We start from the raw sequence: 13,229 nt of genomic DNA on the forward strand, positions 1-13,229 counted from the left end.
AGGCACCACAGCCCAGAACTGTGAAAGTTAAGCATGAGTGCCTGGAGATCAAGGACTTGAGCCGCTAGGCCTCACTGACCTGAGGAAAAGGGAGGCCTCAGATTCTGGCTGCTAGGCCTCGTTCCCCTGAATGCGAGGGGTCACAGTCACCAAAGGTGGTAAGTTCTCTCTCTTCCACCCCCTTTTTCACCTCGACTCACATCCCGCAACAGGGTACATTACCCCCATGACATTGATGGAATGCATTTTACTTTTATTGGCAAATTCTTAACTTTGAATTTAATCTCAAATACAAAGAATAGTTACTTACCCTACAGTAAATGTGGTTCCTCAAGATGTTGCAGTCAGTGTGTATCTGACATGAGATCAGTTTTCTGAATAGCCATGTCCATCAGGGCTGTTCATGAACACTGTGCCTCTTAACAGCATAGGGGAGGAGTGGCCAGAACCCTCCCTCAGAATTCAAATCCTACTTTTTCTGAGGACTCCAAAAAGTGGGGATGGAAGGTGAGTCACAGGATCCACACTGACTACAACATCTTAAGAGAAAGTAACTGTTTTTTCTTCAACTGTTTTTCAAGATGTGATGCAGACATATATTCTACTTACACATGTTCCCAGCTCACTGGAACCGAAGAAATTTGCTGAGCATTACCTCTCGGGGTGACAGTCACCCTGCAGCCCTACCCCAACCCCAGCCAGATACGGGCTGCGCTGCCCTGACCCCCACAGTTCCTTTGCACTGAATGTCAAAGATGTACAGACTCCTAAAGGGGATGGAGGGTAGGTCATGGAATACACATCTGCATCACATCTCGAACAACAACAGATACAGGTAGGTAACCATTTTTCTTTTGAGTAGATGCAGCCATGTATTCTACTACAGTGATTCACAAGTGATACTCGTAGGAAGTGGGGCAGGAAGTCTATTTAAACAAGGACTGCAGGATTGCCTTCCCAAAGTTTGCATGCGATCTGGATGCAGCAGTAATTACATAGTGTTTTATAAAAGTAAGCAGAGGATCAAGTGGCAGCCCTGAAAATATCCAATACTGGAATGTCACTTAGAAATGCGGTCAATGTTTCCAGTGCCCTTGTGGAATAGCACAATATAGTGCTCCCTTTGAGGAGGTGTAGCCTGAGCTACTTCATACACTGTTATGATACAGGAAGTTCTCCACCTGAAGATAGTCTAAGAGACTGCTTGACCCTTCATTTGGTCTGCATATGAAAAACAAACAAACAAAAACAAGATGAGGAGCGGAAAGCTTTGGTGCTATCTAGATAAAAAGCCTAAAATCCAATGTGAAAAGACACTGTTCCTATGGGAATGAATGTAGCTTAGGGAAGAACACTGGTAACTATATAGCTTGGTTCAAATGAAAAGAAAGAAAATCGCTTTGGATAAAGACTTTGGGTGTTGCTACAGGGCTACTTTGTCTTTAGAAAAGTCTGTAAGGGGGCACTGCCAATTAAAGCCTACAGCTCATCCACCCTCCTGGCAAATGTTATTGCCACAAGAAAGGCAGTTTTCTGACACAGAAAGGAAAAAGAACTTGCTAGAGGCTGGAATGGAAGCCCCACAAGAGCTACTAAGACAGTGTTAATATCCCACAAAGAAATTGGTTCTTTAACCAGGAGATGGAGATGAGTAACTCCTTTCAAGAACCTCATTGTCAGAGTTTGAAAACACCCACGTCCAATGTATGGACTGGTGAAAAGCCGAAATCGCCTCCAGAGGAATTCACAATGAATTAAGTGCAAGACCAGAAGACTGAAGGTATAACAAGTACTCAAGGATATCCTGGATACAAGCCAGCTTCAGATGAACTCCCCAGGCTAGCTCCTGTATTGAAAAATACTCCCACTTTACCAAATGAGCTTGGTACGGTCCAAATTCAGCTTGGGAATGGCTTGTGGGATTATCAGAATTGGAAGAAAAAAGAATTGCTGATTCCCAGTGTAGGTGAAAAGCATTGGTGAAGAAGCCCCAACTGAGACCCCCTAAGCAGCAGAACAGCCGCCATTTCTTGTTGTCCCTTGTGGTGAGCAGATCAATTGTCAAGATGCCCCAAACTACAAAATTGGACCACAAGAGGCTGGTCTTCAGGGACCATTCATGATTTTGGGAGAAATTTCTGCTGAGGTGATCCATTACATGATTCTGGATCCCAGGCAAGTGATTGGCCACGAGGGTAATGTTTTTCCTGATGCAAAACTGCCAGAGCCTGATCAGCTCTTGACACAGCATGCTTGGAGTGTGTGCTTCCCCTCCCCCCCGCATCTATTCACAGATTGCATTGAGGTGGTATTGTTGGTAAGGAAGTGCACTGAAGCAATCTTGAAGGGCCGGACAGCCATGATGGATCGCACAAAACTCCTGGACAGAGATATGCAGAGAACCTTCTTGTTCTGACCACAGGCCTTGAACTTTCACAACTCCAGATGCACTCTGCAAACTTTTAAGGAATCATCAGTGACAACAGTCCTGGCCAGTGGGAAGCGAGCAAAGAGAACACCTGGCACACATTGCCCTGAACCATTTACCACCGTAAGGAGTTCAGGATCAGCAGAGGAAGTCTGAACCGTCTGTCCAAGGGATGACTATTTGTATGACAGGCCAACTTCAGACACATCTGAAGAGGACATAGGCACAGTCTGGCATACTGGATTACCTGTGTGCACACAGCCATATGGCGTAGCAATCTCAGGCATACATGGGCCAGGCCTAAGACTGCACCTCCAGACATAGGTGGTGAATTTCCTGGAGACAATCAGTTGGCAGAAACTCTCTCAAACTCAGTCTATCAGGGCCTGAGTGAACTCAATTCTTTGAGGTGGAACCATTGTTGACTTCCCGCTGTTTAGGATGAGATCAACGACTGAGTAGGTGTAGTATGAAGTGCACATGACTGAGGACTTCCGCTCTGGACCTACCCCTCAGTAACCAATCATCCAGATACAAGACAGGAACTCCTCTCTTCCTGAGGTATGCTGTTACCACTACCGGACACTTTTGTGTTCAGAAAAAACCCAGCGTGCTGAAGATAGGCTGAAAGGTAGCATGGTGTATTGGTGGTGCTGGACAGTCACAACAAACCTAAGGAACCTCCTGTGACTCAGAAGGATTGTTACATGGAAATAAGCACCCTGAAGGTCCAGGGTAGCAAACCAGTCATTATGATTTAAGGTGGAGAGGATAGTTTCTAGTGTGACCATACAGAATCTCATGTACATGATGTATTTGTTAAGATTGCAAAGGTCAAGTATAGGTTTCATCCCTCCCTTGGACTTGAGAACCAGAGATACGAGGAGCGGAAACCTTGCCCCTAATGATGCAGGCAGACCTTCTCTACAGCCCCCAGATGCAGTGTCTCTTCAGGGACCCCTCTCAAAAGAGATAGGGTGGGGAGGCGATATGGAAAGTAACTGTATGGAATAACCTGATCTGACAGTGCTTAGGCCCTAGTTGTCCAAGGTAATCAAATCCCAAACACTGTAAAAACCAAGGCCAATGGGGGTGAGGAGCCAGCTGGTTAAACCCAGAACTGGCAAGCCCCAGACCTGTCCCCTGACTTTTACTAAAATACCCTGGGGCTGGGGGACTAAGTCAGGCTGACCGCCACTCCTCCAGCCCCAGGGGGGGCCGGCCCACTGCTCCGGCATCCCTGGGGCTCACTGCCAGCCCGCTGCTCCATCACCGCCGCTGCTCCTGCATCAGGGGCGGATTACCATTGCTCCAGCCCCACTGCTGTTCCTGTGACAGTGGCTGACCGCCACTACTCTTCAACCCCAGGGGGGCTGACCCAATCCCGGCTGCTGTTTCAGCCCTGGGGCCACTGCTCTGGCGGCCCCAGGGCTGATAGCTGCTCCAGCCCTGCCGCTGTGGAAGATGTCATGGAGGTCCCAGAAAGTCACGCAAGCTATGACCTCAGTGACAGAATCCTCTAATTAAAAAGCCTGACCTTTCAAACACAGCTATGTCTACAAATAACCAGAAAGTCTGAATAGTTTGGTTCTGTCAAGTAATAAAATAAGGATCTGGAGACATCCAGAGTCTGAAGCTTCTTCTACTCTCAGCACTACCTGTTCCTTGTGAAACAATGTAGGGTGGCTCAGCCATAAGTGCTTGAAGCTCTCTAATCCTTCTAGTTGAGGTGACCGCAACCAGAAAGGGTGAGGGTAATCTGGTGCAAAGAGCATACTGAAAGAGGTTCAAAGATGGGCTCCCTGAGATTCAGGATGACAATATCGAGATCCCATGCCAGAACAGGGTCCCTAATGTCACTGAGGACCGGTCTGACATGAGCAATTAACTTCTGGAGTGAGGCGTCGTTTCTTGTAGGATAGAATTAGGGAGGTAAACACATCATGAGGCTGAAAACAGAATATTTGTGCTAAGTAAGTTAACAGGTCAGTAATCTGAAAAGACAATGTCTGAGCCTGCTAAGATAAGAGGGAGAACACTCAGGAAACCATTTACCAACAATTGGCAAGAGGAGTTAGGAATGTAGAGATGATGTAAAGATCAGATTCTACATGAACAGAATGGGATGTACATGGATTAGTTTCTGACAAGTAACCAAGCCAATCATGAAGCATATAATGCAATAATGTGTAAATGTATGTAAAGGAAGAGGTTTTCTATGTAACTTTGGATGTATGGTAGGCCCTATACCCATGCCCTATGTTTGAGTCTGATCCACTCAAGTGTAGCTTTGCTGTGTGCCAAACAAAATAACCTGAGTGACGAAATCTGGAGTCGAACCGAGCATTTTGGACCCAGAGAATTGGATGAAGTAGTCTCCCAGAACTGGGCAAGGTGTTCTGGATAAACAGAGTTGGAACAGCCTTGGAGGGAATCCCAGTGCATGCCTGGCAGTAAGCATGCAACGGGCTCGTGAGGAACCTGGGCACAGGTGAGTCAGAGAAGATAAAGCACGACTGCACTAGAGGGTAACAAGTCGAGACTGTCGTAAGGTGGACACTGATGGAGCTGAACAAGAGGCTATTTTTAAATGCAGCAAGTAGTAAAGGATCTTTGGCAACAGAAACTGCAAAGGGTCTAGACTGTGTTGGGAAGCTCCTCTGTTTTGAGGCACAAATCTTTCACAGATGTTTTCCATTCTGTAGAAGAAAATCTCCTGAATCTGCAAGGAGCAGTCTCTTTCAGTGGTACTCTGCCTGCCAGCATCCATGCAGTCAGGAACAGAGACTCTGCGGTCTGCCACGAGTGGTAAGAAGGAACTGAGGCAGGGTCACATTATTGCTATCACAAGGGAGCACAAGGAGGCACAAGGCACACGCATGACCCTGACACACACTGCTATTCAGAAAGACTCCAATCTCATGTATGTGAGGTGCAAGCACACCTACAGCAGAATCTTCACCAACACATACCCCGAAGTAGACATTTCGGTTCCAGCCTCACTTCAAAATATACTGATATTAGTGGTTTAATTGTTTCCTTGATTTTGTCGTTTATGGTTCATCCTGACCTTAACTCACTGCTAGGGATCACGCAGTGCAAGCCTCAATATCGAGATCTCATATTATGCATCATAAATTGCACTGTTTAGATACAACAGGGTACTTAAACACAAAGCTATCTTTTGTCCCTAAATACACCAACTATCACACATGTATCTAAATTAACTAATTGGAATTAAGCCACACATCTTTTGGCTGATCCTACATTCTAGCCCCAACAACACTGTTTACTGTGATACTTCAGAATTTTGCATCAATGGTTAATTTTTCTCACCTTTGTTTACATTCCTGAACTTTATGGACCTCTTTAAGAGGTATGATCCGGAGAGGTTCCTTTTCCTGCAAAAAAGGAAAAAGGTTTCAGTGGACTAATTTCTTTCAAGATTCAAAAAACAGGATTTTGTTACTCAGGACTGATTTGCAACAACAGAGAGATCTACAGGGAGACTTCCAAGGCAGCGATTCATTATGGCTTTCTCCAGCTAAGACTTTGTTCACTCTCACAAGCATTGAACTCCTCCGCAAATTCTAAAGCATGAAAGCATTATGAACTATTTTTTAAATTATTATTTGGAACTTTGTGTAGCTACCCATTATACTCAACTGGATAAAGTCCAAGAGGATCTCCATGATTTAAGCCACCTCTTTCTTTCCAAAGCATGGCGCAGTAATCATAGAATCAGAATTGTAGGACTTGAAGGGACCTCGAGAGATCTAGTCCAGTCCCCTGCACTCATGGCAGGACTAAATACAATCTAGACCATCCCTGACAGGTGTTTGTCTAACCTGCTCTTAAAAAAATCTCCAATGATGGAGATTCCACAACCTCCCCAGGCAATTTATTCAAGTGTTTAACTACCCTGACAGTTAGGAAGTTTCTTCTAATGTCCAACCTAACCCACCCTTGCTGCAATTTAAGCCCATTGCTTCTTGTCCTATCCTCATAGGTTAAAGAGAACAATTTTTCTCTCTCCTTATCATAACATTTTACGTACCTGAAAACTATTATGTCCCCCCTCAGTCTTCTCTTCTCCAGACTAAACAAACCCAATCTTCCCTCGGAGATCATGTTTTCTAGACCTCTTTCCTAGACCTTTTTTTGCTGCTCTTCTCTGGACTCTCCCCAATTTGTCCACATCTTTCTGGAAATGTGGCAGCCAGAACTGGACAATACACTCCAGTTGAGGCCTAATCAGCATGGAGTAGAACGGAAAATAATTATTTCTCATGTCTTGCTTACAACATTCCTGCGAATAAATCCCAGATTGAGGTTCATGTTTTTTGAAACAGTATTACACAATTGACTCATACTTAGGTTGTGATCCATCATGACTCCCACATCCTTTTCTGCAGTACTCCTTCCTAGGCAGTCATTTCTCATTTTGTATGAGTGCAACTGATTGTTCCTTCCTAAGTGCAGTACTTTGCATTTGTCCTTATTGAATTTCATCCTATTTACTTCAGGCCATTTCTCCGTTATAGGTAGGTCTATTTCCTGAACATTTAAATAAACCTCAGCACTGGCCTTTCAACTTCCAGTTTCATGTGCCACCATGTGGCTGTTGGAGGGAATAGGAAAGTTTCTCTCTCCTTACCTGAAATTTTATTTTTAATACTAAGGTTACTTATAGGTATTTCTGACAACTTGCACCTTCAAGGAAGAATAAGACCTGTCTCTCATTGGCAGCAGGGGAATGCCCTACCTCCTGAAGTTACCTTCAGTGAGAAATTGCACAGCCAGGATGATTCAAATCTACTTTCCCTAAACTATAGATTGTTAACTATACTTTGCGGAAAAGCACAATGATTTCTCCTACAGAGCATACTAAATTCCATTTAATAACAAACACCCAAATCCTGGGATGCTAATTTCCATTCCTTATCTGTTCAGGATGATCCATTTGTCTACACGGAGGGCCGGATCTGTTAACCTTACTACTCAAAGAAAGGAAATTTTCAGGTAGCACAGACAAGTTCTCTTATTCTTTCTGCTAAGGCCCACAGATCCGTTACAATGGAAATTTCATAGAAATGTGCCTCCACAGTGCCTGGGAAGCAAGATCTTCCGTTAAATATTGGCATCTGAAACAGATAAAATATCTCCTCTATCTTCCCCTGGGCACTAAGGCATGGAGAAAATTTCTACCTTTTCACAATCAACCTGTGGAACTTGTTGCCAGAGGATGTTGTTAAGGCCAAGAGAACAACAGGGTTCAAAAAAGAACTAGGTAAGTTCACAGAGGATAGGTCCATCAAGGCTATTAGCCAGGACAGGCAGGGATGATGTCCCTAGCCTCTCTTTTCCAGAAGCTGGGAATGAGCAACAGAGAATGGATCACTTGATGATTACCTGTTCCATTCATTCCCCCTGGGGCACCTAGCACTGGCCACTATCAGAAGACAGGATACTGGGCAAGATGGACCTTTGGTATGACCCAGTATGGCCGTTCTTATATTCTTACCAAAATAAAGAAAATGGCATTGGCTATGACTGGATGACCAAACAGCAAACAGCTGATCAGTAGCAGGGAGTGGGGGAGGGGAGGGAACTTGCAGGGAAGAGGCGGGGGAGGCGCTTGGCTGGCAGCAGAGCCTGCCCTGCTGCAGCAGGAGCCAGCAGCATCAAGCTTCTGCCCTCACAGGAGAAAGCCGGGGGGGGCGAAAAGCAGGCCGGGCCAGGGCCCCTTTGGATTGTGGGCCCAGCGCCATGGCAAATCTAGTACTGACCAGAACCCTATTGAGCGAGGCATGATACAAACAGAAGAAAAAGACAGTCCCTGCCCCAATGAGCTTACGCTTCTTCCAAGTGTTTATTTCAAACATCTTTGGTCCTGGATGGAGGACTGATTTTGCAACAGCAGATCTCTATGAGAGCTGAAGATGCCACTTGTTTTCCTTTATGGAAATCATAATCTGTTAACCTTCCGAGGTGAAACCTAGCACTTGATCGTATTCAATGTCAGCCCAGGCCTATGACTGACTTTTCTGGCACCATGCATCTGTCCTGAATCCAAGATACTTCAGGAACCGTTTCAATGTGTTTACTTCAGCTTTCTCTGTGTACACAATCCTTCTCTCTTCCCAGATAATTTTTCTGGTAAGTGAATTTCCTTCTTCCGTAATGCCAATATTATTGCTGCCATGATCCTGGAGAAAGACCCTGGCAGCACATGTAATTTCAAAAGATGACTGACTGACTATGGGAAGAGAGCTGCCAGACAGCTGCAAAACATAAAAGAGTTGTCTTGAGGATGGTAAAATGGAAATTCTTTGAAGACAAGCCTCCTATAGAAACTTACTTAGATGTTTCATGTAGGGCCCTGCTCTGTTTGTCCCCAAACCTCTGAGGCTAGAAATAGAAATGAGGAGCAGAGATTGTAATGTGCCGATCTGAAGTAGATGAATGATTTAATTCGTGTCATGGCTTTTTCATGGGTTACTCAGACTGGGAATAAGACAAAGATATTCCTGCAATTCTTGTATAACTACATGAGTACCTCCTTTGGGCATAGGGAAGTTACTTACCTTATTGTGGAGTTCTTTGAGATGCGTGGTCCATATCCGTATTCCACTGTGAAGTACAAGTGTACGCCATGCGCCTGAGACCGGAGAAATCTTGCAAGCAGTCTCCAGTGTTCCACCTGTGCCCCTGCACCAAAGATATAAGGAGTCGGGCAGATCGACTACCTCTCCAGTTCCGTCTCTACCATGAATCTTGTCATATTCCGAAGCAGAGGGAAAGGAATAGGAACAGTGGAATACAGATAGGAACCTCACATCTCAAAGAACTCCAGTTAAAACTAGATAAATAACACTTCCCTTTCTTCTTCGAGTGCTGGTCCCTATGTTTTATTTCACCACAGGTGACTGACAAGCAATACCAAGAGAGGAGGAGGATGCAAAGCTCCATGTTGTACAGCTGCTTGTAGAACCACTGTCCTGAAGGATGAGTCAGCAGAGGAGCCTTGAACCAAGGCATAATGTCTCATGAATGTACAGATGGAACTCCATGTAGCTGCCCTGCAAATATCAAGCAGAGGCACTTCCTGAAGTGAATCTATTGAGGCTCCCTATGTACAGTGAGCCCTTATCCCATGTGGAGGAGGAAGCTGTGCCAACTGACAGATCCACTTAGAGACGCTCTGAGAGAACAGTTTGTCCATGTACTCGTTCTATGGCAATAACAACGAACAGTCTGGGTGAGTCTCTGATCTGTTTCATTCTCCGCAGGTAAAATGCCAATGCTCATCTCATGCAGAGGGAATGAAGTTGCCTCTTCTCAAGAGACACGGGGCCATCCACATTACATTGTTTGTGAAAGCATGTGGGGGCCCTTAGAGTGTTATAACAGTTCACCGTTTGTTTTTGATTAATCTGATGCAACCTGAGAGTTTTCATGCCAAAAAGAAAAGGGGCTTAGGTACTTGCCTGAACTTGGCTGCCTGTGAAGGGTCTGCAGAGTGACAAAACCACTCTTACAGGTAAATATCTCCCCCAGTTAGAAATGCTAAGTTCCTGATCACCAGGGAAAATACCCACATTTATGTCTGGTAGGGATCCCAGTCTGCTGATGGGAATGATAGTCTGATACCGTCCCAGACTTTTAGGTGTGACAGGGAGACCCAAACCCCCTTCATTATACCTTCCCAGGGTGAAGGAAGGATATATTACTATAAGTTTGTCAGAGGCAGTTGCAGACCTCATCAGCATAGTTTCACAATATTCTGTACATCTCTGCCTGAAAGACTCTATACTTCTAACCTAAGTTCCCTCTAAGCTGCATGCCTGCCAGAGGAGAGGCACCCCTCCCTGCCAGCCCCAGCATGGGCCTTGCCCGTGACCAGGGGAGAAGCGCACCTTCCCCGGATCACCGGAGTAGTTGGATGAGAGACACCCCTCCCCACCGGCCCCAGCACAGACCTACCACAGCCGGGAGAGGCGCCCCGCCCAAAGCCCATCGGAGCTGCTGTCCAATGGAGCCCCTCCCTTGGCCCAGCCCAGCCAGAGCTGCCGTGGCTGGGGAGAGAGACCTCTCCTCCGGCCCCGAGCTGCTGCAGCAAGAGAGGGCTGCGGGGAGTCCTCTCTCCCCACTGTAGCCCCAGGACAGCCTGAACCCCAAACACCTCATCACCTCCATATGGGTGCACATAAAATTCATTCTGCACATGGACGTAAAAAATTAAAGGGAACACAGCTTCTGATCTGGACTGCTGGGCTTTGTGGGTATGTGCGCATGCATGCCTAGAGGAACAAGCATGTCTATGATGTGGTCTTTTCAGAATTGACCGGCCCTGCTGAACTCCATGAAGGTGAGCAAGAGAGCCCGACACTGAGGATTATCCACACTGCTGCACTCTATGAAGGTGAGCAGGGGAAAATGCAATGGTTTTCCCCCCTTCAGGAGTTTGTCCCAGTAATCATGCCTCAGAAGTAGGAGCAAAACTGGGCTCAGAGATTGCTAGCTATTGGAAACATTTTTGGAGCAATCAACCCATCCTCAGAGAGGCTGGGCTTATTTGTCTCCCCTTCCCCAGCATAGGCCCCTTGACAATCTCTCATGGAAAATACTGACCAGATGCTCAAGAACGGGCTCCCTAGCAGCTCTACCCCATTGTTGTATGCGGGATCCATATGGGCCAGACAGATCTGTTTCCCCTGAATGTCACAGCATAGGACATGAGTAGGTTTCTTTGGAGCAGGATTATAGAGATGACAGGGGGTGAGAGCCGAGGCCAAATGCCCCTTATCACACACTGGTGTTGGCAGCATCCATGTGGTCTCTGGTGCCTTCCATCCAGGATCACTAGTGAAGAGGACTGGGAAGAAGAGAAAGCAGCTAAGCTGCTGATCTGAGGTGTGGCTGCTGGTACCTATAGGGATTCTGGTACCGTCTTTCATCTGGCATGCAGCCCTTCTAGCTTCACTCCCTCCTGATGGAGATTGACAAGAAGCCCTTCCTTCCCTGTCAGTTCTTTTCCAATCCTGCCTGCTTCCTTTCTTACCAGGGGGTGAGGAGCTGAGGCAGTCCCATTCAGACTGAACCAAAAAAGGCAGAAAGTCCACTCTGCCGAGAAAGCCAGCTGACCTTCCCAGTGAGAGAGGATGTTTGTTTCTTAGCTGCATACCTCTGAATTTGCTTTTGACAGAGGCCATGTCAAGGCAGGAGAGGAAGCCAGGAGGAACTGTGCCGCTATGCAGGGAAGCTTAAATACAGCATTGTGCTTCTTTTAACATTTGCTTGGACACTATTTCACAATCAGCATTTCTTAAGACAATCATTTATAATGCAGTGAACATCCACCAAGCATGAGAGGAACAAAATACTGATGCAAAATGAGTGACACCTGTTGTGCATATTTAGAAATTCATTCTATTTACTATTACTCCTTACTGGAGATCAATCCTCCACAATACCATATCAGTCCCAAAAGCAGCAGATTGCGAGGTCAGAGAATTAAACTTCCAAAGAAATCATTAACAGATGACCTATTTTCATAAAAAAAATACTGAAAATATAGAACAGAATTACAGAAAGTTACAAAAGCAGCACTGAACTTTTTCAGACACCAAGTAGATCATTAAGAAACCTTCAGTGTGTATTTTTGAAATTTACTTCCAGACATCTTTTGAAAGCTACATATAACATTTGGGAACATACCTGTTCAGATTTGAAATAGCCTATTGTGTTTTCATCTAACTGAAAGTATCTTCTCTTCCAGTTCTTCATCTATTAAAGGAAAAAAAGAAAATATTGACAGGTTTCAGAGTAACAGCCGTGTTAGTCTGTATTCGTAAAAAGAAAAAAGAAAAGGAGTACTTGTGGCACCTTAGAGACTAACCAGTTTATTTGAGCATGAGCTTTCATGAGCTACAGCTCACTTCATCGGATGCATAGCATATCGTGGAAACTGCAGAAGACATAATATACACACAGAGACCATGAAACACAACTTCCTCCCACCCCACTGTCCTGCTGGTAACAGCTTATCTAAAGTGATCATCAAGGAGGGCCATTTCCAGCACAAATCCAGGTTTTCTCACCCTTTCCCCCCTCCCCCCCCACAGACACACATACAAACTCACTCTCCTGCTGGTAATAGCCCATCCCTCTTTGAAACCTCTCTTTATAATGCGCATGATAATCAAGGTGGGTCATTTCCAGCACTAATCCAGGTTTTCTCACCCCCCCCCCCACACACACACACCCCCCTCCAAAAACCACACACACAAACTCACTCTCCTGCTGGCAATAGCTCATCTTACAATGTGCACAGCAATAATCCAAGTTTAACCAGAACGTCTTGGGGGGGGGGGGGGGGGTTTGTAGGAAAAAAACAAGGGAAGATAGGCTACCTTGCATAATGACTTAGCCACTCCCAGTCTCTATTCAAGCCCAAATTAATAGTATCCAATTTGCAAATGAATTCCAATTCAGCAGTTTCTCGCTGGAGTCTGGATTTGAAGTTTTTTTGCTTTAAGATAGCGACCCTCATGTCTGTGATTGCGTGACCAGAGAGACTGAAGTGTTCTCCGACTGGTTTATGAATGTTATAATTCTTAACATCTGATTTGTGTCCATTTATTCTTTTACGTAGAGACTGTCCAGTTTGACCAATGTACATGGCAGAGGGGCATTGCTGGCACATGATGGCATATATCACATTGGTGGATGTGCAGGTGAACGAGCCTCTGATAGTGTGGCTGATGTTGTTAGGTCCTGTGATAGTGTTCCCTGAATA

At 45.5% G+C, this 13,229-nt stretch overlaps 1 protein-coding gene across 8 annotated transcripts in view; it reads right to left on the minus strand.

The window, feature by feature from the left end:
- PLEKHA1 (pleckstrin homology domain containing A1) overlaps positions 1-13,229 on the minus strand; it is an 85,732-nt gene that overhangs the window by 10,265 nt on the left and 62,238 nt on the right. For all 8 annotated transcript variants that reach the window (XM_074959217.1, XM_074959216.1, XM_074959218.1 and 5 more), the window contains 2 exons: positions 12,149-12,217; positions 5,765-5,829 (listed from right to left, as the gene is read on the minus strand). In XM_074959217.1, coding sequence (XP_074815318.1) covers positions 5,765-5,829; positions 12,149-12,217 — 134 coding nt within the window. The remainder of the gene's footprint in view (positions 1-5,764; positions 5,830-12,148; positions 12,218-13,229) is intronic.

This window comes from Natator depressus, chromosome 7, assembly GCF_965152275.1.
Source record: "Natator depressus isolate rNatDep1 chromosome 7, rNatDep2.hap1, whole genome shotgun sequence".
NCBI classification, from domain to species: domain Eukaryota; kingdom Metazoa; phylum Chordata; order Testudines; family Cheloniidae; genus Natator; species Natator depressus.